The 24,384-nt window shown below is 57.1% G+C and overlaps 8 protein-coding genes across 8 annotated transcripts; 4 read left to right on the forward strand and 4 right to left on the reverse strand.

The window, feature by feature from the left end:
- On the reverse strand, positions 1-1,461 carry P884DRAFT_257686 (uncharacterized protein). The gene has a single exon (XM_069441170.1). The coding sequence runs from the start codon at positions 1,356-1,358 to the stop codon at positions 309-311; it is 1,050 nt and encodes a 349-aa protein (XP_069298710.1). The 5' UTR covers positions 1,359-1,461; the 3' UTR covers positions 1-308.
- Positions 1,462-2,762: 1,301 nt separating this feature from the next.
- P884DRAFT_220800 (uncharacterized protein) lies at positions 2,763-4,989 on the forward strand (the record flags this gene model as incomplete). The annotated part of the gene is made up of 4 exons (XM_069439471.1): positions 2,763-3,692; positions 3,762-3,847; positions 3,920-4,337; positions 4,386-4,989. The coding sequence occupies 4 exons, from the start codon at positions 2,763-2,765 to the stop codon at positions 4,533-4,535; spliced, it is 1,584 nt and encodes a 527-aa protein (XP_069298711.1). The 3' UTR covers positions 4,536-4,989.
- Positions 4,990-6,769: 1,780 nt separating this feature from the next.
- On the forward strand, positions 6,770-10,606 carry P884DRAFT_268537 (uncharacterized protein; the record flags this gene model as incomplete). The annotated part of the gene is made up of 4 exons (XM_069442206.1): positions 6,770-7,129; positions 7,183-7,873; positions 7,931-9,942; positions 10,100-10,606. The coding sequence occupies 4 exons, from the start codon at positions 6,770-6,772 to the stop codon at positions 10,604-10,606; spliced, it is 3,570 nt and encodes a 1,189-aa protein (XP_069298712.1).
- Positions 10,607-11,369: 763 nt separating this feature from the next.
- Positions 11,370-13,194, reverse strand: P884DRAFT_240386 (sterol-4-alpha-carboxylate 3-dehydrogenase like protein). The gene is made up of 2 exons (XM_069440176.1): positions 12,398-13,194; positions 11,370-12,329 (listed from the first exon to the last, which is right to left on the reverse strand). The coding sequence occupies exons 1-2, from the start codon at positions 12,881-12,883 to the stop codon at positions 11,691-11,693; spliced, it is 1,125 nt and encodes a 374-aa protein (XP_069298713.1). The 5' UTR covers positions 12,884-13,194; the 3' UTR covers positions 11,370-11,690.
- Positions 13,195-14,100: 906 nt separating this feature from the next.
- P884DRAFT_257693 (uncharacterized protein) lies at positions 14,101-15,636 on the forward strand (the record flags this gene model as incomplete). The annotated part of the gene is made up of 1 exon (XM_069441171.1): positions 14,101-15,636. Exon 1 carries the CDS (start codon positions 14,328-14,330, stop codon positions 15,633-15,635), a length of 1,308 nt encoding a protein of 435 aa, XP_069298714.1. The 5' UTR covers positions 14,101-14,327.
- A 591-nt stretch (positions 15,637-16,227) lies between these two features.
- Positions 16,228-17,298, reverse strand: P884DRAFT_276449 (uncharacterized protein; the record flags this gene model as incomplete). The annotated part of the gene is made up of 3 exons (XM_069442958.1): positions 16,228-16,308; positions 16,383-16,688; positions 16,780-17,298. The coding sequence occupies 3 exons, from the start codon at positions 17,296-17,298 to the stop codon at positions 16,228-16,230; spliced, it is 906 nt and encodes a 301-aa protein (XP_069298715.1).
- Positions 17,299-18,780: 1,482 nt separating this feature from the next.
- P884DRAFT_220814 (uncharacterized protein) lies at positions 18,781-22,765 on the forward strand. The gene is made up of 3 exons (XM_069439472.1): positions 18,781-19,055; positions 19,148-19,498; positions 19,553-22,765. Exons 1-3 carry the CDS (start codon positions 18,939-18,941, stop codon positions 22,616-22,618), a joined length of 3,534 nt encoding a protein of 1,177 aa, XP_069298716.1. The 5' UTR covers positions 18,781-18,938; the 3' UTR covers positions 22,619-22,765.
- Position 22,766: 1 nt separating this feature from the next.
- P884DRAFT_291023 (uncharacterized protein) lies at positions 22,767-24,033 on the reverse strand. Its single transcript, XM_069444086.1, has 2 exons — positions 23,521-24,033; positions 22,767-23,280 (listed from the first exon to the last, which is right to left on the reverse strand). The coding sequence occupies exons 1-2, from the start codon at positions 23,755-23,757 to the stop codon at positions 23,122-23,124; spliced, it is 396 nt and encodes a 131-aa protein (XP_069298717.1). The 5' UTR covers positions 23,758-24,033; the 3' UTR covers positions 22,767-23,121.
- Between the last annotated feature and the right edge of the window lie 351 nt (positions 24,034-24,384).

Consider the following 24,384-nt stretch of genomic DNA (forward strand, 5'->3'; position numbering starts at 1 on the left):
TCCCTGTTTGTGAATCCGGATTTGGCGCGCGACACGCGCTGAGCACTCTATGTCTGCCTACAGAATACCCAATACCACCATGCGGCCGTTCCCATGCGCCATGACCTGAAGAGGGATTAGATAGGATTTAGCATAATTCTGGATCTTTCCCTGACTGCACGCCCAGACTCAAGCGATAACAATCCGATATCCCAAAACGCCATGCTACAAACCCATGCTGATCGTTCATACTCATCATACACTCTCATGAAGATCTTGCTTGTTGAAGGTTAGGCCGGGGGGTGGGGGGGGGAGACGGGAGACGGCGCTCAGCGCTTTCCACCTTTCCCCTTTTTCTCCAGCTTATCCCTCAAGGGGTTATACGGAGCCGCTACCCCGACCAAACGCCGCGGTTGCTCGCCGGCCGTGGTGGCACCCCGACTCTGATCCTCGGCGGACCCGCCTGCTTTGAACTCGTAGGTTCCCCCTGGACCCAGGACCATGGGCGCTCCGGGCGTCGGGGCAGCGACTTGCTCGGCATGGAGCTTGTCGAGGGACTCGCCCACTACGCCGTACTTTGCCCAGTTGATGGGCGGGCAGCGGACGACGTTCTGCGGCCGGGGGAGTCGCTGCCAGGGCTGTGGTTTGGCGGCGTCCGGGTCTGCTGCCGCGCTCGGTCTTCGCTTGCCTTTGGGTTGGTTACCTCTGGTGGGTGCCGCGGCGCCGTCCGCCGGGGGTGTGCTGCCATCGGCCTTGGATTCGGATTCCGGCGTCGCCTCCTGCCGGGCGCTCCCGTCCTGTTGCTCGCCCTCGTCCGCGTCGGACTCGGAGTCGTCGTCCGAGTCTTCCCCGGCCGGCCCGCTCGCCCGTGTTCCCGAGAACAAAGGGTCCCCTTCCACCTGCACACGCCCCGCCGCCAGATCGGCGGCGAAGGCCTGGGGGTCGGCGAGCGCCGCATCCCTGGCCTTGCTCAGGGACCGGATGTCGGCCGTCGCGCGCGCGCGCTGGAGTTGTAGGATTGATATGGCGCTCTTCAGCGCTAGCACGTCCGGGTTCGAATCGAAGTCGATGGGCTGCGCCGGCGGAGGATCGATGCCGACCTGGTCTGTTTGGCTTGTGTGGGTCAAAATTGGCCGGTCGCGGGCAAAGTCTGGCATTGTGTTGTCTGCTGTTGCTGTTGTTGTTGCCGTTGCCGTAGAGGCGGGCTGCGCGGGAAACTGTGCCGACTCAAGGGTCGGCGTGATGGGGCTGATTTCGGGACGCGATGGCGATTCCCTCCCTGACGAGACTGATGTGCGACGGTTCCCTGTGGTGGGCGGTTGGACGTCGGTGGCGATTGTGAGCCCCGGCATGGCCGCGGGTGTTATGCGGTGCTGCATTCAGTTACTTGGTTTTTCTGACGAAGGGAGGTCACGCCAGAGAACGGGTTTCTCCAGCGCGCATCTGCAAGTGGACGTTAGAAGCAAGCAGCCCACTCTCCTCTCAAGTTATTAACCCCGCCACCCGAAACCGCTGCCTTGAGTTAACGGATAAGGCTGGCAAATCAGCTGAAGTGGGGTGCTTCGGGATGTGGGTCCTTGCCTCGTATGTTGTAGGCCTTTGTGTGGGGCACCGCATAGAAAGCTTGGCGTGGTTTGTCCCGAGCACTGTGGGGAGAAGTGTAAGCTACATCACCTCACCCCCAGGCCCAAATGGTCGTTGGTGGTATAGCCCCAACCGTGGAGTCAGCTTCCGCAGTTCATCAGAAGAATGGTTAGACGCTCCCATCACTTGTTTTTCCGGCCGACCCATGCCAGATTCAAGTCCCTTACTCAATCTCGATATTATAACACATAACTATCCCGTACTCCGTCGATCTGGGCCGAGAATCTCAAACCCTAGATCTCGATTCTTGGTAGGATCCGGATTCTTGTGACGAATGGGCTATGCCTCCTCCTCTCCTTGTTACAATCTGTACTTTCAAAGGAGCGGTATACACTCGTTGTTTTTGTCGGGCCATTATAATCTAATACGGCTCCATGTCTCTGACTTCTTTTTCTCTGTTTCAGCCTGTTATTTCCACCCAATGCGCAGCTATGTGGACCGTCAGGTTCCGACATCGACAAGTCCGATTTGTGTTCGAGAGCTTGAGCGTGCGGAGATTTCCCGAGCGATTACTCTGTAATTACAATTTGACGTTGGATCGTGGTTGTCCTTTCCTTCGCTTTGGCATCCATTTGATCCTCATGACCAAATAAAGTGTTTTGATGAATCGTTCTCAAGAGGAAAGCACGTCTCGTAAAGACGGGGAATCGGGAACGGACACCATCTCGCCCGCCACCGGGCCGAACCTCGCAAAAGAGCTGACTGAACGTTGGGGAAGGCGGCAAAGCGGGAGAGTAAGGACGCACGAACCGCAGCGTTCTCGAGAATGGCATTCAACTGGCCGAGCGATGACGTCTTGGATGGCGACTTCAGTGGCCTGCTGATACCCTGCGCAGTGCACTAATTGGGGCAAATCTTCGAAGTCGTTACTGCTAAACCGTACAGCCAAACCGAGAAGTTATTAAAACCTTGTCATGGGCGCGTCATCAGGGTTAAGGGCCACGAGAAGGCTAGTGAACATTGCCTCTGTCATTTTTACTACTTCCCTTTTTATCCCTGTCGAAACAACGATCAATCCACCCGACGAACACCAAACCAACTTATCGTTATCTGGGGGCTCAGTGCCTTGAGAAACACGGCTCGGACATACATACGCAGCACTTGCGCTTAACGTCATCCTGCCTGGGATACCTATAGCCATGAAAAAGTTCTGGAACCGGACTGGGGAGGAGGCCGACCCGGGGTCGAGTCCGGGTCGGGCGTCCTCCGAGGACGTCCGGCCGGACGAGCACACACGCCTCCTGCCGAATCGCGTCGATAGCACCCCCTACCTCTCCCCCGACGACCCTGCCGTGTCGCCGTACAATCTCTGGACCGTCCGTCTCGTCCGCTGGATCACGGTCGCGCTGGCCTGCGTCGCCTTCGCCTGGTGGGTCCTGATGGTGGTGACAATCTTCATCACGCCGCCCGGCCTCCATGTCCGGGGCTCGCCCTTCTTCTCCTTCAGCTACGCCTCGTTTGCGCTTCTCACCCTGATCGTCTCGCTGCTGTTCTTCTCGGTGCCCAGCAAGCTGGCGAGGATCCTCAGCATCGTCAACGCGGCCGTGCTTCTCGTCGACGCCACCCTGATCCTGGCGGTTCCAGGGCTGCGGCACGCCGAGATCTGGGTCGGGGTAGCCAGCGTCCTCTGGGCGGCGCTCATGGCGCTGTGGTTCGTCACCGTCGACCGCACGGTGCAGTGGGGCAAGGCCGAGGAGGAAGAACGCCTGACCGGCCGCCCGGAGAGCAGGCGCACGGTGACGGAGTGGCTGGAGGTCACGCTCTCGACCGTCCTGCTGGCCGTCCTGGCATGCGTCGTGGTGCTCATGACGCTGACCCTGACGCTGCGCGCGATCGACTCCGGCCTGGCACCACCCGGCAAGCGATATTGGGTCGACAATGACCGGTACCAGATCCATGTGTATTGCCGCGGCAACAAGACCGACGCGGCTGGGGCTAAGACGACGACGGTCCTCCTCGAAGGTGGTGAGGATCCGGTAGAGCGTGGTTTGTGGCAATTGGCCGAGAACGCAGTCAAGAACGGGTCGATCAGCCGGTTCTGCTTCGCCGACCGTCCAGGCATGGCGTGGGTATGTTGATGGCTTGCGTTGCCTTTCAAAGCGCCATCGTATAGTTGTATACTGACAAGCAAGAAATAGAGCGATGCTGCGCCGTCGCCTTTCTCTGCCAGCATCGCCTCGGACGCCCTGAGTGAGGCATTACTTCGAGCCGGAGAAGAGGGCCCGTAAGTTAACGACCATCACCCATTGGTCTGAATCCCGAGTCAGAATGCTGAGAAGCCACCGACCTATCATAGCTGGGTTCTCGCGAGTGCTGGGATTGGCTCCTTGTACTCGCGTGTCTTTAGCTCGCGCCATGGCGACGACGTTCGCGGCATCCTGATGATCGACCCCTTTCACGAGGATTTACTCTCGCGAGTCGGGACCCCTGGGCGCGGGTTTTCCCTCTGGATCCGAGGCGTCATTTCACCCTGTGGAATCGACCGCCTCCTGGGTGCTCTTCTCGGGGGTAGACGGTCTGCCGATCGAGTCTGGGGCCGTTCTTCATATCAGTCAGGGACGACCATCTTCGCCAAGCTCCAAGAGAGTCTCGTGGCCGAATCACTCACGAAGAGAGATGTGGTATCGAGCCGGGCCATCCAAAACAGAGAAACGCCACTCGTGTTGATCAGTTCAGGCCAACAAATGAAGAAGGACAGGAGCTGGGAGGAAAAAGTTTGTGATCACGCAGCCCACCCACTAGCTTTGGCTAACGCGACGTAGCAACGCGATCTCAGTCATCTCACAGCAAACCTGGTGGACTGGGTGGTTATCGACGACGCACCGTATCGGATATGGGATGCTTTCAGTGGGAGAGATGCCATCGAGCGTAGGTTAAAGAAGCTGGTTGAGCCTTCTACAAGGGAGACCTGATGCGAGCTGCCACAAGCTGCAAGCCGCATCTTGGGTAATTTCAGGAAAGAACACGTCGAAATGGCCGTCGGAAGTTGGGAGACGTGGGTGGGTGGAAGTCTGGGCTGGGTTTCCAAAGTTGACACTGTGGAATCTTGGTAACTTGGTAAAAAAAAAATGAATCAAGGAGAGAAGAAAAACGAAACGAGAAAAATTCTGGAGAATTGGAATCAGAGGTAAGTGCGCAAGGTATCTCCGTGTACGTACGTATGTACATCTCGAACTGCAGATACTGCCATTTGGCGCGGAGCGAGCCACGGGGTTTTGGTATTGGGGCATTGAGGAACGAGAGCTCTGTCTCGTAACGGACTGTATATAAAAGATTGAAGCGGCGGTTCGATAGCAGCAGAAAGACTGTGTTCACGCTTTACTGGAGGTACGTTTTCAAGTCATGGGACAGGAGATTGGAAAGGGCGCGGCATGCCACCGTCGTTCGGAGCGGCTACACCTCGCATTTGAAATTCTTCCTCTTCGGGTGGTCCATGGGCTTGAGACGTTCCTGGTTTCTTCAACGGACCGCCTTTTTCCCCGGATGGTATTGTGTGCTGGCTTGATACCGAGATCAGCCGTAAATTACTAGCTCTATTCCCAACCAGTACGGATTACACTATCTAGGAGCTCGCGTAAAATACGGATCACACCTGGGCCGAACTTCCTCAGTACGGAGCTAACATCATTTTGGGTATAGCGCTTTACACTCTGACATGGAATACGGATGAGTGTATTCCGTACATACGGATTTACTCCATACTCAGTACGGAATACCTGGCTTCCTGCTCCCCTCAATCCCAACCACCTCATGACAGGGGAGCCCTACACAAAGAAATCCTACCCCGTCCACAGCGACGGACATACATGCAGTACAGTACAGTACATACGCAGTACACTACAAGTAGTGGTGTGTCTAGAGTCATCCGTATATGCCAACCTGAGCGGTTGGCGATGTCCTTTCGGGCCCGGTCTAATTCTAGCCAGTAATTAGTACAGATAGGGGGTTGCACCGAGCCAAGAGGGACATGACCCCATCCTCTAGTGATGGTGAACTTCGTAAAATAAGCATGGATGGAAGTAAGCAGATTGAGTACGTTAAAAAAGAAAAAGCCCGACTTTTCAGTACAACTCAACCGTGATTGGACTCCCCGCCCGACTTTGCAATTAACCCGCCTTAGGCATTCCATGTTTCGTCTGTTCCCAGTTGGGCTTACTGCTTTACATACCAGGTCTGCACTATACACTACTAGTAGATACCCACACATGCTATAGCCTATACATACCTTACTTGTACATACATACATACATACAATCATACATACAATCATACATACACGCACTGAGCCTCAGGGCTCAGGCTGCCGATTCTGGGGCTACCTGGCCTTACCGGTTTGGCCCAACTGTTTTGGGCACTGCCCTGGTCCCAGCTCCCTCGCCCCCTCCGAACCGAGTTGCAGGAGGTTCATTCTCTTGGCCCCGCTGCCCGCTACCTAACTGTCACCACGGAGCCTGAAATTAACACTCCGCTGCAGCGGGGGCATGTCGATCACTGCTGTCTGACCCGGGCAGTGGGTGGATCGCACAACCCGACCTCCTGAACATCTCCAACTCTTGTCACCTTCGACCGACTCCAGAGCATCGGTGTCCGCAAGCTCCATCCCAGAGCGTCTGCATCTAATTTCCGTCCGGGCCATTCTTCAATCTTTTTCTTCCATCGGCGGAAACCAGACAAAGCCAGAACCCAGCCACAGCAGCTGACTACCCCGTGGCCCGCAACGTTCGCTGTGCAACGCCGAGACTCGACTGCACCGACCGCTGCCCGCCGGTTCCTCAACGCCGTCGGGTCCCCTCAGCCTCACCCACACACTCAGGTCCTCCTCACCCAGGTCACACCGTACACAGCCTCCCAACCAACGTCTACATCATCCGCACATTTCCCTGTCCAAAGCCGCCGAGAATAACGGCACTGCGCCGCGCTCTCCATTCGCGATAGTTTCGATCGATACGCCGCCGCCTCGGGTCGCGACAGCTGCTGGATGCTGAAGCCTGGTATTCCCGCTTTTCGCCCGCGCTCTGACTGTTACCGCAGCCGCTCGACGTGCACGCTACCTCGCCCTCCCAGCCACGCCCGCATTTCCGACAGCAATAAGTCCACATGGTGGGCGTGACCAAACAAAAGCGGGTGGATTGAGGATCAGTCTACCATGGCAGGATACGATTACGGCGGCAGCCCGGGTGCCGATTGGGGCCATGGCCATCATCAACCCGGCCCTGATGTTCCATACCGGATGGAACAAGAGCCTACCAGCCTCGCGCCGGCTCTGCCCCGGCATAACGGGGCCCATGGCAATCAAGGAGGGAGGCCGCCGGCCTCTCCCGCATTAAGTGCCGACAACACCGACACCGAGTCGAGACGCAGCGAGGAGAGGAATCGGTCAAGGCCGCGGGGCTCCAGGTCGGCCAGCGGCCAAGTGCGTACCTGCAAGAAATGCGGCGAGCCGCTGACAGGGCAGTTCGTGCGTGCGCTCGATGGGACGTTTCACTTGGACTGCTTCAAGTGTCGCGTGAGTTCGCCGTGGGCTGCATCCAGAGAGTCTCTCCGTTAACGTTTCCGCAGGACTGCGGGCAAATCGTAGCTTCCAAGTTCTTCCCGGCCGACGACGACAACGGCATGGGGCAGTACCCGCTTTGTGAGACGGACTACTTCCGTCGACTCGGCTTGTTGTGCCATCAGTGCGGCGGAGCACTGCGGGGATCATACATCACCGCCCTCGATCGCAAGTATCACGTCGACCATTTCACTTGCTCCCTGTGCCCGACCGTCTTTGGTGCCCAAGACAGCTATTACGAGCACGATGGCCAGGTGTACTGCCACTTTCACTACTCTACCCGGTTCGCTCAGCGCTGCAACGGCTGCCAGGCCTCCATTCTCAAGCAGTTTGTTGAGATCTTCCGGAACGGGCAGAACCAGCACTGGCACCCAGAGTGCTACATGATCCACAAGTTCTGGAACGTCCGCCTCAACCCGCCACAGGAGGCTGCTGTCCCGATCTCGGACGATCCTGCTGGCCGCGAGCTGGTCCGCGAGGAGGAGGAGCGCATGGAAGAGAAAGTCTACCGTATATGGAGCGTCCTGTCGACATTTGAAGAGTCCTCGGCCGCCTGCATATCGGATATGCTTCTCCATGTGAGCAATGGCGCCTACATCGACGGCGTCATGGTCGCCAAAAGGTTCATCTTCCACGTCGACATTCTCTTCCGGTCCGCGGACAGGCTCGATGCAGCCATGGCCCGGCTCGCGATGAACGGTATGTAAAATGTTCGCTGCGGTTTCAATGGACTGTATTGCTAATCGAGTCGCACAGCTCTCGCCTACGGTCGTGAAGCCAAGCTCCTTTGCAAGAAGATTGTTGCATTCTTCTCGCTCCTGTCCAAGACTCAGGACAAGGCGAATCGCAAACCTGGCGTCACCCAGGACTTACTGACCCTGGTCACCGGTCTTGCCCATTACCTCAAGCTGCTCATCCGCATTTGCCTCCAAGGGGCGCTGCGCATAGAGAAGGAGCGCAATAACTCCGATGGCCTGTATCAGTTTCTAGACGACCTCAACGACCTCGAGACGCTCAAGGCCGACGATAACTCCACGACCACATTGCAACTGACGTCTGGCACGTCGAGGCTGTCGGCCCATGATTCGGACCAATGCGCGTTGTGCCGGAAGCCAATTGAGGACGAATGCGCAAAGATTGACGACAGAAGATGGCATCTCGCCTGCGCCAATTGCTCGCGATGTGGCAAGGAACTCGGTCGCAATCTGCAGGACGCTCACCTCAATCCTTACGACGCCAAGATCTTCTGTAACACCTGCGAACCCAACTCGCCGCCTAACGCCGCCCCGCTTCAACATGTCACCAAGTTGCAACAGTACGTCTTTTTGCTCCAGGTTGCACTCGCCAGGCTCCTAGAGATCCTTCGGGTCAGCGGCGCGATCCCCCCTCACTCCGAGAATCAGAACGGAGATGGATCGGGTTCCGCTGAAGGTCGATCCGGACCGTACGGCGGCCAGTACCAGAGGCATCACCGAGAGTCGTCCTATGAAAGCGCCGTCAATGATGTCAAGAGGTTGAAGAGCACCCGTCTGGACAAGCACCTGTCGTCGAGTTTTAGGAAAGCTAGAACGTCTCGGATCCTGGATGGGCCCGAGAGCAGCAGTGCGCGGCCCGGGTCAGCCGGCGGTGGCCAGGGCGAGGGCGGTTTCAACAAGGGTTTTCAGATTGTCGAGGAACGAGGCCCGGCCGACGAAGAGGACGTAATGTTGCCCAACCAGGATGCCATAACGCTCGATGACATCCCGAAGATCATCGCCGCTGAGCAAGCGCGGGAGCAACGGTCATACCCTCCGCAACGGCAGGAATATTATCGCTCGCCAGCGACCGAGCCTCACTATGGGGCCAGAGAACCAGCGGGTGGTAATGGTCACCAGCGCAGCCTCTCGGATGGCAAAGGAACGGGCGCTCGCGCCCCTGGAGACCAGCCCCCCCCAGTGCGCAATCGGCGCTACTTCTCTGAACTCTCGGGGCTGGAGTACTTCATTGTGAGGCATCTTGCCGTTTTGACCATGCACCCCATGGTCGAGTCCGAGTTCACACTCGAGGAGCTTCTGAGCTTCATCGAGAGCAGGAAACCGCCGAACTTCTGGAAGAATATCGGCAAAGCCTTCAAGAATGACGGCCGCAAAAACGTCAAGAAAAAAGGAGTCTTTGGCGTTCCCTTGGAGGTCATCATCGAGCGAGACGGCGCAGAGTCTACAGACGGTGTGGGGCCCGGGACTCTGCGGATCCCGGCCGTTGTCGACGATATCATCTCGTCCATGAAGCAGATGGACCTCTCCGTGGAGGGTGTCTTCCGGAAGAATGGCAATATTAAGAAGCTTGGCGAGCTCGTGGAGAAGCTTGACAAGGAAGAGCAGGTGGACTTCAGCTCGACGAATGTCGTTCAGGTGGCTGCCCTGCTGAAGCGCTATCTTCGAGAGCTACCGGATCCCTTGATGACGCACAAGCTCTACCGGCTGTGGCTGACGGCCGCAAAGATCCCGGACGAGCAAAAGATGCGCCATTGCCTCCATCTAACCTGCTGCCTGCTTCCAAAGCCGAACCGGGACTGCCTGGAAATTTTGTTCTGCTTCCTCAAATGGGTCGGATCGTTCCATCAGGTCGATGACGAGTCCGGGTCCAAGATGGACATCAAAAACTTAGCCACTGTCATGGCCCCCAACGTACTATTCGACAAGAATAAGACGTCGAGCCTTGACAGCGACCCGATGTATGCGATTGAAGCGGTTGAGGTGCTGATAACAAACATCGGAGAGATGTGTTTGGTGAGCAACCCCCATCCTTCGCCTCCAACCTTTCGATTTCCTCCTGTTCACTTTTGGTCGACTGCTTCTTTATTTACCTTGTCGTTTCCTCTCGGAACACATTCATTCACTTCACGCTCATCTTCCTCGCTTTCGCGCGTTACTGACAACTCTATAGGTCCCTGACGATCTCGTCGAACTCCTCAATGATCAAGCCCTTTTCAACTCCAATGGGGAACTCACGACTAAGGACATTCTCAAAAAGTTTTCGGACCGAGCCGCGCTTGGGCTAGGCCCACGGCAGTATGCCGAAGTGACTGAAATTGTCGGCCGACACGAAAATCCCACACGCCCCCCGCCGAGGCGGATGGAGACCGACCCATCGCAGTGGCAGCAGGAAAGCAGTGTCCGGCACGTTCAGGAGTCGACGCAACCCTACGGCCAGATGCACGTGGGGACGCCGCCTCCAAAGAGAGGAGGACCCTACGATGCTGCGCCGCCCCAGCATTCTCCATATAACCAGCCTGATCATCAGGCTGGGCAAACGCCGGACGGAAACGGTCGCAATGGTGGGCAGCAACTGCCCCCGCAGCAACAGCAGCAGCAGCAGCAGCAGCAGCAGAGAGACTGGCGGAACTCGGGATGGGGGAGACAAAATAGCGGATTGACAACCGGCACCGTCTAGGAGACAGGTGGTCCTGGTGGTGACGATTCTGCGGCTTCTCCCTGACATGGCTGGGCCGACAACCCCCCATCCTATCTTGGCCCCTTTCATTCCCCCCCCCCCTTTTTTTTTCTTTTCTTTTTTTTTTTCTACGGCTAGGCTTGGCGCAGACGGCGTATTCTTTTGATACTTGCAGGCACTGATAGCAAGCAAAGCGAGCAAGCGAGTATGCAGCATGGGTTGCACGGCGTTCTCCTTCGTCAGGTTCACGCCAAGTACTTTGCGAATCTTTTTTTTTGGGCCATGAAAAAAAAAGATCTTTTCACATTTGTTTTTCTTTCCTGATTCGGGGGCAGTCAGAGGCGAGCAGCGTCGGTGGCTGCATGACAATACTTGGTATTCATGTTCGGAAATGAATTGCGGTGTCTTTCCTGTCAGGTGGTGCGTGATGCAGGTAGTAGCGGGGACACAAAGATGGCTTCGTTGTGGGACGAAGCGTCATCGATCAGGCTCGGGCAGCTGGGTGGACGGACCATGGTGTTTGGAGGAACTGATAGAGGCAAACGGTGGGAGGAGCCGAGGAGAAGCCCTAGCTCCTCAGCATTCCGCTGGGCAGCTGTATAGGCACGAAGGGCTGAGACACACCCGCCCTTGTACGGAGGAGTTGTTCATATCCAAGGTTGTCGCAGCGGCTGACGCATGTAGTTGGTCGGTGACCGGTTGCTAGCAAGGTACACATGAGTCAAAGAAGATGACATGTTTCTGGACTTCTGACATGGAAATCCTTCGCCACCCTCAACTTGCTTTCTTGGATTGCCATTACTACTCCGTACTGTAGATCTTTATAGCATGCAAATGACAGTATAAGATAAGATCGGGTGTGTACTCCGTACGTTGTCAGGTGCCCCCAACCTTGGCATGGCACTGCAACTCTCTCTAAACCAACCTCCGTACATTAGACATGAAATGTAAATAATGGTGCGTCCCTCATCATCATTACAAATGCTGGCGAGTACAAACGTTCCAGATCCGGTGTACCAGATTGTCCCTACGAGGGATCCTTTCCTCTGTTCTTGAATCGCGCGTCTACAATCCCCGTACCCTCCTAATTAAGCTTCTGGGCGGTCTGCTGCTGCTCCAGTGTCCACTTCACCGACCTCTTGATGCCCTCCTCCAAGCTCACCAGCGGCTGATAGCCCAACCTCCTCTTCGCCTTGGAGATGTTATAGTACCGCGTCATGCAGGTGTAGATGACGCGCTGGCGGCTGAAGGTGGCCGGTTTGCCGATAGCCCAGAAGAACCACTCGCTGAGATAACCCAGAACTAGGCCGACGCTGCGTGGGAGGACCTTCACGTGCTCCGTCCCGTGGGGAGAGCCGGCAGCGGCCCAGACGGCGCGGGCGAAATCCCAGAAGTACACGGGGCTGTCGTTGGTGATGAAGAAGGCCTCGCCGTCGACCCTCTCGTGGTCCAGCGGGATCGTCTTGGACGCGGCGGTCAGGAGGAGGGCGCGGGCGGCGAGGAGGTGGCCGTGGGCGACGTTCTCGACGTAGGTAAAGTCGAAGAGGTTATCGTTGTCGCCGACCTGCACGTTTGTTCGGCCGTCTTGGTAGACCTTCAGAAGGTTGAGCAGGAGTTGGGCGTCGCCCTCGCCCATGATGCCGGAGGGCCGGATGGCGCACGTCAGCAGCTCGGGGGCGTCCGGGGCCCGGTTGGCCGCGAGGACGAGTTCTTCGGCAGCAGCCTACACAGTCACATCGGGGTTAGTGACAGGAGCTTGGTCGCTTGGGGGTTCGTGGTTGTGTTCCGGACCTTTGTCTCCGAGTAGTATTCGGTCTGCTTGCTGCCCCGAACCAACGGCCACCGCTCGTCGACGTTGATCAGATCGCTCTTGTTGTCGCTGACGACGCTGGCCGAGCTCGTGTACACCAGCGCCTTGACGCCCGTCTGCTGACACGCCTTGATGACGGCCGCTGTCCCGTCCACATTCACCTTCTTGAAAAGCTCGCGCGACACGATGGTCTCGTTGGATTGCGCCGGGGGCGACGCGGTGTGGATGACAACATCCGGCTTGACTTTGGCAAAGATGGTCTGAAGCTTGTCGGCGTCGGTGATGTCGGCTTCGTAGTATGCTACGCCGTCGGAGTCGGGCCTCCGGTTGCGCGTGCAACGCAGGTCGATTACGGACACGGAGCAGGTGTAGTCGCGCAGCAACAAGCGGACGACGTGGTGGCCAAGGAAGCCGCAGCCGCCAATGACGATGACGGAGCCGAGCGCTGGCTTCTTTTCGGATGCCATGATGCCTGCTGCTGATGCTGCTCCAACGAAAGCAACACGAGCGGCTCCGAGGTGGATTCGGGAATCAATTGGCTAAAGAAAAAAAGGTAGAAGATGAAGGAGCGGATGGGTTGGAGATGGTTCCCCCCGGATTCCCTCTTGGCGCCTCCTTTCTGGGTATGCGTTTAGGCGGAATTGGCCGGCAGAAACGATTCCTAGTGTTCTGTATGGATCCGGGATAGGAAGGTATGTATTCCAGGGAGTACAAGTAAAGGAGAGGGTGTACCTTCGTACTACTACATAGTACGTACGAATGTATGCACGGGAGGGCGTCTCGGTCGAAAAGCCGATTGAGCTTTTCGAGGTCCAAACACTGGAAAATGCAGGCTACACTGAGTAAGGTTTGGCTGTTACGCGTTACTCACCAGAAATACCGAGTACCTTCCTTGTCTTGGACCCGCGCTGCCCCATCATCGAGGCCGCGTCCCGTCTTGGCACCTTACCGCCTCGCCCGCTTGGGAGCCTGGAAGCAGCTCCACGATCCATAGTATGACCCACAACGTGTATATAGGTGACCTGACCAAACCCCTTGTACTTGAGCTGACCAAACCCCCTATTAAGCGAGCTCGCTTAAGCTGACCTGACCAGACCAAAACTTCAAATTTTTTAGACTGGTCAGGTCAACTTTATCCCTCCCCACAATTCTAAAAGAATATAATTAAACACTTTATAATGAATTCTAAATCGATTTAATAAAATTATAAAGATTAATTATTAGATTTTATTACTTTTAAAATTGATATATTTAAAGAGCCTTTTAAAACTAGTTTAAAACTAGTTTAGAATCGATTTAGAATTGCTTTAGAACTAAATTAAATTTAATTTAGAAAGTATTTAAAATTAGTTCTAAAATGAAGCTTTAAAAACTTAGTAAATTATATATTAGGTAAGATTATATAACTTATAATAAAATTAATTTAGAATTGATTTAGAATTAATTCTCTATTTTTTAGGATATTGGTTAGGTCAGCTTAAGCGAGCTCGCTTAAGCTCGCTTAACAGGGGGTTTGGTCAGCTCAAGTACAAGGGGTTTGGTCAGGTCACCTAAGAACTGGACCCACAACTGAGTTGTTCAAGGACTACTGCGTAAAACACAACCAGGTTGCATTCTCGGTACAGTCGGGCCAGATGACTGTTTGAACAGCTTCTGGCTGCTTCTGCCAGCCGTAATGGTCTCCCTGTTTCTGCTCCTTCTCCCAGGCAGAGGTCCGATCTGCGATCTTGTCAGTGCATTCCTTCCGGGCTCTTTCCGCTCTTCCGCTGGGTAACGGTGTCAAAGCTGCGTTTCCCATCTCCAAATTGCTCGCCACTACTCTGACTTTTATATTCACATCATATTACGTCCTATATTCTATACGCCTACTCAGCCTCATGACGTTATCCTTTCCCGTTGCGGTTTGTCAACATGGACACCACGGACACAGAGATCCTGGTCCACATCGCCGCGCCCGCCCGGGTGACCGACGACAAAAGGTACCGTGCTTTCGCGACAGCGTACCTCGACTTCCAGGAAACAGCACGGACATCGGTCGTGCTAGGCATGCCAGCAGATTGCCAGGAATCCAACCGCGATGTGCTGCCTCCAGGAACATCGAGTCAAGGGGTCATCCGTTCACCGATGTTATCCTTCCAGAGTGCCACGGACAATCTCGGCTCCCCCCGGCTGCAGCAACCAGGAGTCGGGAACGTGCCAGAGTCGCAATCATCATCATCATCATCATCATCACCATCATCATCATCATCATCATGGAGGCCTCCTCCGAGCGTCATTGAGGACTCGATGCCTGACAATGACTGCGCGTTTGCGCAGTACTGCACGCCGACCAGAATTCTGTCCCACTACACCTCTGCCATGGACACCTCGCCCCTCTCCCAACGGAGACAGGGTCAAGCACTCCCAGCCTCCAGCCAACCGCAAGAAAGTCCCAGTCAGGCTTCTGTGTCAGATTCCAGCATCCAACACCAGGCGTCGCGTGAGGAAACTGACTCGGCAATCCCGCTGTCACCGGGGAGGCAGCACGAAAGCCAGGGGACCGCAACACCTTCGCCGTCAGCCAAGAGGGAGGAGAGCGAAATCGCCTCCTCATACCCAAGCCAGCCTGCCGAACCACCCTCGTCCTTCCGGGCCGAGTCCGAACCGCCCCTGCCCAAGCGGCCGCGGACGTCCTGGGACCCCGAGCCGGGCAAGTCCCTGGTCCGAAGCGCGAGCGACATGGGCCCGCGGCGAGCAAAAGCCCGCGTCATGTTCAACCAGTGCCAGAATGACACTCTCGAAATCCTCTCTCCGCCGCCAATCACCAGCCTCCGAGAGCTCCGCCCCGAGGACATGGTCACCGACGTCCTGGCCAGCCTGGCCCGCGAGCTCGACCTCGAGAAGCGCTTCAGACCCGAATCGCAGATCCGCGAGCTCCGCCCCTTTGAGCGCGGGTACTGGCTCGTCGACTGTTCGGCCTGGGAGCCGGACCTCAAGCGGTCCGCCTGGGGGTTCCTCACCGACTACCTACGCAAGGGAGCCGCCGGCTGGGGCACGTCCTGCAGAAGGGATCGGGAGTTCTCCCGGATCCGGCTGTACTGCTGGGGCTGCGTCGTCGGGCACATGTACCTAGTGCTCTACCTCATGAGCAAGCGTCGAGTTCTGTACTCGGGCGCGTCGTGGGTTGATGGAGAGGGGAAAGCGGTGGTCGTCATGGGGCCGCGGCCAGCGTCAGTGTGAGCATTCAGCTCGTTGGACTGATGCATCACACGGTCTTCTTTCTCCCCTTCACCCGCTCCCCCCCCCCCTTTCCCTTCCCTCTCCCCTTTTTTCTTTATTTCCCTTTTTTTTTCCTCCCAAAAGAATGTTCTTCCGAGTATCCTTTAACTGGACCTCGGGTTGGGGAACGTTGCCTGGCGCTTTGGTTTGGTTGTTTGCGAGTCGTTGATACCCCCATAGAGCACTCGGCTGGCTATACTGGTCTTGAAAACATGTCTGGCGTTGGTTAGGATAGGCAAGAAGCCCTTAAGGTATCGTGAAAAAAATCTCATTACCTAATGTGCGTGTGGTATTGCGTCGAGAGCAGCATTGCACATGCTCTTTGACTCTGCGCAGCTTGTAGTCGCCATCTGCCAAGCAAGACTGCAACAAGTGCAGGACACGGGAAACTCGGTAAATATCCGCAACCAGTTGCGCAAGGTTCCCGAGGCAAACAATAAACATTCCAAATCTGGTCAAATCCTTCGGGAAGACACAACACCCTCCGGGAATGGTATTCGTAATGTACAGGTCCCCAAGCAGCGCGTCGTCGCAGATACGAAACCGAAGGTCTTCAGAGCTTCGCGGATTCCCGGTACGCCTCCATCTCCTTCTTGTGTCTCTGGAGGTCTGTTTCCCTAATATCGCTGAAGGGCTGTCGAGATCAAGCTTAGTTAGTAACCGTCGGGCATAGTACGTGCAAGAGCCGCAGGGGATTCCCGAGCATACCTTGCGCTGTTCCGGGCTCAACGTCTTCCATTCCTCGCCGATCCTAACGAGCCTCTCACTGGGCTTGACTCCGTCATACTCGGGCGCATGGTAACGCGACTTGACGTAAGCGGCATAACCATTCAGGGCCGGCTTCGGGAAGCGAGGGTCCCGAATAGTAGGCCCAACCTGGATCGAATACTTTCGCCTGAGGAGTTGGCGGGCCAGGTTCGCCTCCCGGATCTCGTGCGCCGTGTGGCTGTCGACCCAGTTCCTGAAATTCACGTCGTTGGTGACCTTATTCTTCCGGCCTTCGGCCGCGAGTCTCTGTTCCGGGCAGGCATTTGTGTCAGTCGACAGATTCGTAACTATATGGCGGCAGATCATCCGACAAGAGCTTCCCGACGCCTCGTCTTACCTCCTTCTCTGACTCAGGCAGAGCCTTGTAATCGCTCGAGAGCTCGTGCACAGCGTCTAGGAATGTGGGCTTCGTGTCCCGGCCCATCACGTCTTGCATCCTCTCTTTGAGATAGACCAGCCATGGCGTGATAGGAAGCTTGTGCGGTTCCTTGCCGGCGAGTGCCGTCTTCTTCAATTGCTTGATCTTGGTCTTGGTCTTTTCCTCGTCCGTCAGCGGCTTTTTCGGAGGACCGGGCTTCTTCTTTTCGGCCGTGGCCTTGGGCTTCGCGGCCGCCTTTGCGGACTTCTTAGCAGCAGCGGACGTCTTGGTTGTCGCCTTGGTCGCGGTCTTCATCCTGGTAGACCCGGCTTCGGCGGCGAAACCTCTTGCGAACCGTGCCGCGATGCGGGAGCCGCTCGGAACGACGAACGTGGTCCGGGAAGTAAGCTGCGCGGTATGCCGGCTCGCGCCGCGAATTGGCAGGTTGGTGCCGACGCAGGCATGCCGAGCGGCCGCGCGCCCAATTGCCGACAACATGACGATGGTTCGCGTTGGCTGCTGCTACAATCCGTGGGAATTGGGCGGTTCGGGTGAGGTCTGCGTCTGTAGTTGAGGGCGCGCTGGCGGGATGCGGTGGTGGCGCAGGTTTGGGAGAAGAACGGCAGTATGATGCGGTCAGTCGCTTCAAGTTGCAGCCAAGAACTGGGAGCTCTGCGAGACCTGCTTAGCAGCAGGTTGTGCTCACGCGTTTCTCAATTCCAATCTTCCCGGTTTACTGGAGCTCGACCAGGGTTGCACCTGACAACATGGGCGCACGGCCCCACAACTCGAGGTGCCCGAGCTCTGGAAGAAGGCCAGTGCCCACCATTACCTTAACTTGCTGAGCAGGAACGAGCGTTCCACAATGTGTCGAGCATTGAGTTGGCGACTGCAATAAAGGGCATACCCGCCACACTGCGACCGATATGCGGAGGTTGGTTTCGGAGGTAAAACCTCAGGTATGCCAACAAGCCAAGGCACCTGACAACGTGCGAAGTGCACATATAATCTTCTTTGTACTGTGATTTATATGGCAAATTGATCCCAGCCGTACATCTAGGGTATCGTTGTACAGCGCGAATGGTGTCAAAAATGGAGGGCCGAGCAGGAGGCTAAATTACTTACAGATGCTAAGATAGGTGTAGTTGACGATATGGAAGATGGACTTTTTGGGGGAGAGCTGTTGTATCTGCTACGTGGAAGACGTCAGCGACAGACTTGCAAGTAGGAAAAGCGATGTAACTGCTAGTGAAATAGACCCTCTTTGCCTACAATTAAAATAGCGATTGAATGTGGTTTGGAATGCTTAGAATAAGTCGGTAAGTCGGTACGTCTGGGTGCTGGCTATAGTGTGGAGTGTCGGCTGGGGTGTTGGCTGGCTATACTGTATGCTAAGAAGGTCTTGGCAACCTGGGAAAGGGTTTTACCTCTGAAACAAACCCGAGTACGGATTATACCTGACCTAAAAGGGTGCTTCGTACCTGGGAGTTAGTTCTCTACGCGAGACCCACACAGCCTTTGTCATAACTCTCGTCTTGACACAGGCACGAGTGAGGCAGCATTCCCAGCTTAGGTGAGAAGCAGTTTGGTATAAATGCGACATTGCGCCGTGGAAGATTGGCCATCTACATGCCCTTCGAAGGAAACAAGGAGCTGCTGACAACTTAAACTGCGCTTGATACTGCCACTGTGATTCATCGACACCTGAAGGTAGGCGTACGTGATCCGTATATCTGCACGAAACTACTGTAGTAAGGTAGGTTGGTACCTGAAGGGCGGGTTGGTTACAAACAGCAACTGTCAAGTAGGCTTGAAATACCGGTAACGTACTCCGTACGTCAAGTATCCGTACAGAACGGTGCGATCATGTGTCACACTGTATACGAGACTGTATGGCTCACCGGCCAGAAATGTCGCCTGAATCTGTCTGCTCCACATCTTTTCCATCTCTAAGTTCGTTGACGACTTGCTCCTCGCCGCCCCGACTTCAGGCCTCGGGAGATTATTTCCATCACCCCAACGCATTGCGCAACAGCATGCGGGATCTCCCTCTAGTGCACTAACCAGTGTCGACCGCTGCCAAAAGTACCTCTCACCATCAGTGACTTCCTGCTGAGCCACCGTCACTGAAACCAGAAATGGCTCGGCCCAGAGACTCGCGCTCACCATCTCCTGCAGGAAGTTATGCTGCGCGCAGACGGAAAGATGATGACCGTCGTGACCGCGACTACCGTCGGCGCTCCCGCAGTCCGGATGTAAGCGATCTTCTCACTCTACCCCCTCCCCCCCCCCCCCAAAAAAAAATCGTCCTCCTTCTGACCGATTCCCTGACACTTCTCTTCTGCAGCGCCGGTACCGCGATCATGGACGACGTGACAGCCGGGAACGCGATTCATACCGCTGGAGAGATCGTTCCATAGACCGCCGAGATGATGACTACTACCGAGGCTCCCGCCGCGATGGAGGAACCAACCGAGACCGCAGGAGGTCACGCGACCGAGGTCCGGACAGAGCACGGTCGCCGGATCGCCGAGGGCCGCGGGGCGTAGACGGTAGCCGGGACTACCGTGGCAGGAGGGACGATTCCCGCGACCGTAGGAGCCGTCGTGACGGGTCACCGGATTCCGTCACCCGGCGAGGTGACCGCCCACGCTCTCGTCCTCCCAGAGCGGATGGCGCCACGGGCAGGGATAGCGAGGTGCGCATGGACCCCGGTGCTCTGGAAGCTCGTTATGTCGCTAACACTGTCCAGGAGTCGCATCCAGCTAAGTCTACACCGACCCAAGCGCAGACGGAGGCGGATAAGAAGGCTGAGCGACTCCGCAAGCTCCAAGCCATGAAGGAAAAGCATGCCCAAAAGGAAGCCAAAGAAGCCGCCGTTACCGCTGGAAGTACGAGGATGCTCCTGGAGGAGATGGACCAGAAAGCCAGCGGTGCACCAGGTCCACACAGCCCGGCGGCCAACTCGGCGACTCCTGCCCCGGCGTCACCTGCGGCGCCCGTGCCATATGCGGGTAAATTCGACCCTAAGGCGATCGCAAAGAATTCGAAAGCAGCGCGGCCCCAGTCCCCAACGCGGCTTGGCGATGTGAAACTGGCCGCGCCTGCCGCGAAGCCGCTTCTTGTCAAGAAGGAGACGGACTCTAAGGGTGCCGGCTTGCTGCCGGCAAACAGGGCGGTCAGTGCGTTCGGATTCGGCAAATCCGCTGACAATCAGAAATCATCCGCGAAGCGTAAAGTCGACATGGGTGACGAGGAGATCATCAAACGCAAGCTGGTCAAGCTACCCGATTATGTTCCTGACCAGGCCGACGCTACGGCAGAGGCGGATGGCGAGGGAGAGGAAGATGCAGAAGATCTGGATCTCCGCATGGCCAGGAACGAGGAGGAGATGGCGGAAGCTCATCGACTGCTTCAGGAAAGGCGCGATGAGCGCATACAGCAGGAGGGCATGGTCATGGATGTCGATTCCGGGGCACCGAACGGCGAGGCAAAGGACGAAAAGGCCACGCCGGCCCCGAGCATGGATGTTGATGAAGATGTTGACCCCTTGGACGCGTTCATGGCTGACCTTGAGCAAACCGGTTCCGCAGGTGGTCTTGGCTCAAAGCCGGCTCGGCAGGAGCAGAATGGAGGAAAGGGCTTTGAACCAGAGGCGTATTTCAGCGACGACGACTTCGGCTACGAGGCGGACCAGGCCGATCCGGCTGCGATCCTTGCCATGGCGGCCAAGAAGAAGAGGAAGGACATCCCAACCATCGACTACAGCAAGATCGAGCTGAACCCGATACGAAAGAATTTCTGGGTTGAGCCTCAGGAGCTGAGTCAGATGACGGAAGAGGAGGCGGCCGAGTTGCGAATGGAGCTGGACGGCATCAAGGTCTCGGGGAAGAACGTACCCAAACCGGTCCAGAAGTGGTCGCAGTGCGGGCTCACTCGGCCGATCCTGGATGTCATCGAAGGGCTTGGGTACGAAAAGCCAACGCCGATTCAGATGCAGGCGTTGCCCGTCATCATGTCGGGCCGCGATGTCATCGGCGTCGCAAAGACGGGCTCCGGCAAGACGATGGCCTTTGTGCTTCCCATGCTTCGCCACATCAAGGACCAAGACCCGGTAAGCGGCGATGATGGCCCCATCGGCTTGATCATGACCCCCACGAGAGAGCTGTGCACACAGATCTACACGGACTTGCAGCCCTTCGCCAAGGCGCTGAAACTTCGCGCCGTCGCTGCGTACGGGGGGAACGCCATCAAGGACCAGATTGCGGAGCTCAAGCGTGGTGCCGAGATTATTGTTGCCACACCCGGTCGAATGATCGATCTTCTTGCGGCGAACTCGGGTCGTGTCACCAACCTCAAGCGCGCGACGTATATCGTGCTTGACGAGGCCGACCGCATGTTCGACATGGGCTTTGAACCACAGGTGATGAAGATCTTCAACAACGTCCGTCCGGACCGGCAGACGATCCTTTTTTCCGCGACAATGCCGAGGATCATCGACGCACTCACCAAAAAGGTGCTTCGCGACCCTGTCGAGATCACGGTCGGCGGGCGGAGCGTCGTGGCGCCCGAGATTACCCAAGTTGTGGAGATCATGGACGAAAATAAGAAGTTCGTCCGTCTGCTCGAGCTCCTGGGCGAGCTGTATGCGGACGACGACGATGTCCGCGCGCTGATCTTCGTCGAGCGGCAAGAGAAGGCGGACGACCTCCTGCGCGAGCTCCTGCGGCGCGGTTACGGTTGCATGTCTATACACGGCGGCAAGGACCAGGAAGATCGTAACTCGACCATCTCGGACTTCAAGAAGGGTGTCTGTCCTATCATGATCGCGACGTCGGTGGCGGCGCGCGGCCTCGACGTCAAGCAGCTGAAGTTGGTCATCAACTACGACGCGCCGAACCATCTCGAGGACTACGTCCATCGGGCGGGCCGCACCGGGCGAGCGGGCAACACGGGAACGGCGGTCACGTTCGTCACGCCCGAGCAGGAGAACTGCGCGCCGGGCATCGCAAAGGCGCTCGAGCAGAGCGGGCAGCCGGTGCCCGAGCAGCTCAACGAGATGCGCAAGTCGTGGAGAGAGAAGGTCAAGGCTGGAAAGGCCAAGGACGCCAGCGGCTTCGGCGGCAAGGGTCTCGAAAGGCTCGATAAGGAACGGGAGGCGGCGCGCATGCGTGAGCGCAAGTCGCACAAGGCCGAGGGCGAGGAAGACGACTTCAAGGACGAGGAGACGGCGGAGGACGCGGCCAAGAGGGACAAGGCCAAGTCGGCCATCGAGGCGGCCGCGTCGGCCATCGTGTCGCGCGACGCTGCCAAGGCGGATGCTGGCGGGATCAAAGGGGCGGCCGTCGAAGGGGCGGTCAAGGGCGGCGTCGCCGTCGGCACGGGTAAGGGCGGCGGCGCCCTGGACAAGGCGGCGTCGGCCATCAGCGAGATCAACGCGCGGTTGGCGAGGGCAGGCCAGCTACGGGCCGGGCAGCCGATTGACAACAAGGGCCCCGACGCCGGAGCGTTCCACGCGACGCTGGAGATCAACGACTTCCCGCAGAAGGCGCGGTGGGCCGTCACCAATCGCACCAACGTGGCCAAGATCCTCGAGGCCACCGGCACGTCGATCACGACCAAGGGCAGCTACTATCCGCCCGGCAAGGAGCCTCAGCCTGGAGGGGACCCGAAGCTGTACATCCTCATCGAAGGCGACACGGAGCTGGTGGTGGGCAAGGCGCTTTCGGAGCTCACCCGTCTGCTTAGGGAGGCGACGATTGCTGCAGCAGACGCCGAGAGTCGGGCGCCGGCGAGCGGGCGGTACACCATCACATGAGCGATGGCCCGAGACTGGTGTGGTGTTTCTTTACGGGGGAGGAATTGTAATAACATGTGCGCTCGTAACGGGCTTCCTGTCTGGGGCTGGATTTTTATCACTTTGCTCACGGTTAAATGACGTTTGGAGAATGAGCGTTTAAACTCGTCCAAGATTGCTGTCCCTCTCGCGTGCCCGAATGTTTTTTTCCCTAGCTCCTTGGCTACTAGTCTGGCAAATGGGGATCCGATGCCCTGATACCCTGACACAAATAAAGATGAGGTAGATCAACCGAAACAAAAACGCCCCAACCCCGCCCAACCCCTTCGCCTCTCCCTCAGAACCAACCAATTCAACCCGAATGAAGATGGGCAAAGTCAAACAAATGGGCGCATTCATGAAGCACACCCGTCTCCTCTCCCCTGTTCTTCTTCTCCTTCTCTAGCCGACTCCACGGCCGACCGGCGCGGCTAGCTCTGCAATGCCCCGCCGCCGCCCCCCAAGCCGATGAGCCTCGGGCCAAACTATGAATGGGCCAGTGCATCGACGCTCTCATCGAGCGCCCGCTGGCCGCGCTCCGTCTTGCTCGCCTCCTGAAGCACCTTGGGGTCCGTCATGCGGCGCTGCTTGTCCAGCTGGGCCTGGAGCTTGCCCTTGCGTTTCTGGCTCTCCTGGAGGCGTGCCTGGGGAAGAAGCGAAGGTCAGTCTCGTCTCTACCGGCGGAGGAGGAGGAGGGCGTGTATGTAGGTTAGGACACGACACGACACGACACGACACGACACGACACGACACAACGGGTACAATACTGCAGGCTGTCATTAACCCGGGGGGGGGGGGAGGAAAAGGGGGAGGGAGAGGAAGGTTTTGGGTGTTGTCGTCGTCGTCGTCGTCGTCGTCGTCAATTTTAAAGCAGAGGGGCGTACCTCGGCGGCGGCGGCGGCGCGTACCCTAGGGTCGTCGGCGTCCCGGCCGGGGGACGTTGGACCGGGACCGCCGCCGAGTGTCCTTGGTGGGCCGCCCACCGTCCGGGGCGATCTGGCGGAGGCGGGGATGGAGACGGAGGCGGGGACGGAGGCGGAGGCGGGCGTGGTCGGCGTCGTGCCGAGTGGTCGCCCGGGCTGCGAGAACGGGTCTCGCTCGCTGCTGCAGAGGTTCCCCATCTTTTTTCCCTGGCGCGGGTGTGTTTGGTGGATGGCTGGTTGGCTATCTCGTGGAGACGGGGGAGCTTTTGTGTGAATGCCGTCGGACCGTTGTCTGTTGCTGTTGCTGTTGCTGCTGCTGCTGCTGCTGCTGCTGTCGTTGTTCGGCGTTTGTGAGGCTGCCCCACTCAAAGAGCCTCTTGGTTCGGTTTAAGGCAAGTCCTACGCTTCATATCAAGGTGCGGATACAGTGCGTCCTTTCTACGGGTGATTCGCTACCCTGCGCACAACGGAAGATTGACCGTTCGTAGAGGAGACGCCATCGTGTGAAACAACCAGGAACCCACGGGGCGCTGTGCCGCAGCTCCACTGGTGCGGCTACCCCCACATTCAGGGTTCATCCAGATTGTTGTTGGTTGCAGCAGCCCCGCCATTGCAGCTGTGCTGATGAGAGAGCAAACCGGAACTCGGCCACACATTGTCATCTCAGGATTTGACGACTTGGGTTGGGAGCCCATCCTGTGCCTCGCCGGCGACTGCTTCGACTATTTCCAAGCCAGCCTCGATTTGATGCCGATGAGTAACTAAACTTTATGCTTGTCCAAGCTATCAAGCGGATTCCGTAGGGCGAGAAGGGGGGGAAAGGAA

Source organism: Thermothelomyces heterothallicus (genome assembly GCF_042370625.1).
Source record: "Thermothelomyces heterothallicus CBS 202.75 unplaced genomic scaffold P884_scaffold_7, whole genome shotgun sequence".
Taxonomy (NCBI): domain Eukaryota; kingdom Fungi; phylum Ascomycota; class Sordariomycetes; order Sordariales; family Chaetomiaceae; genus Thermothelomyces; species Thermothelomyces heterothallicus.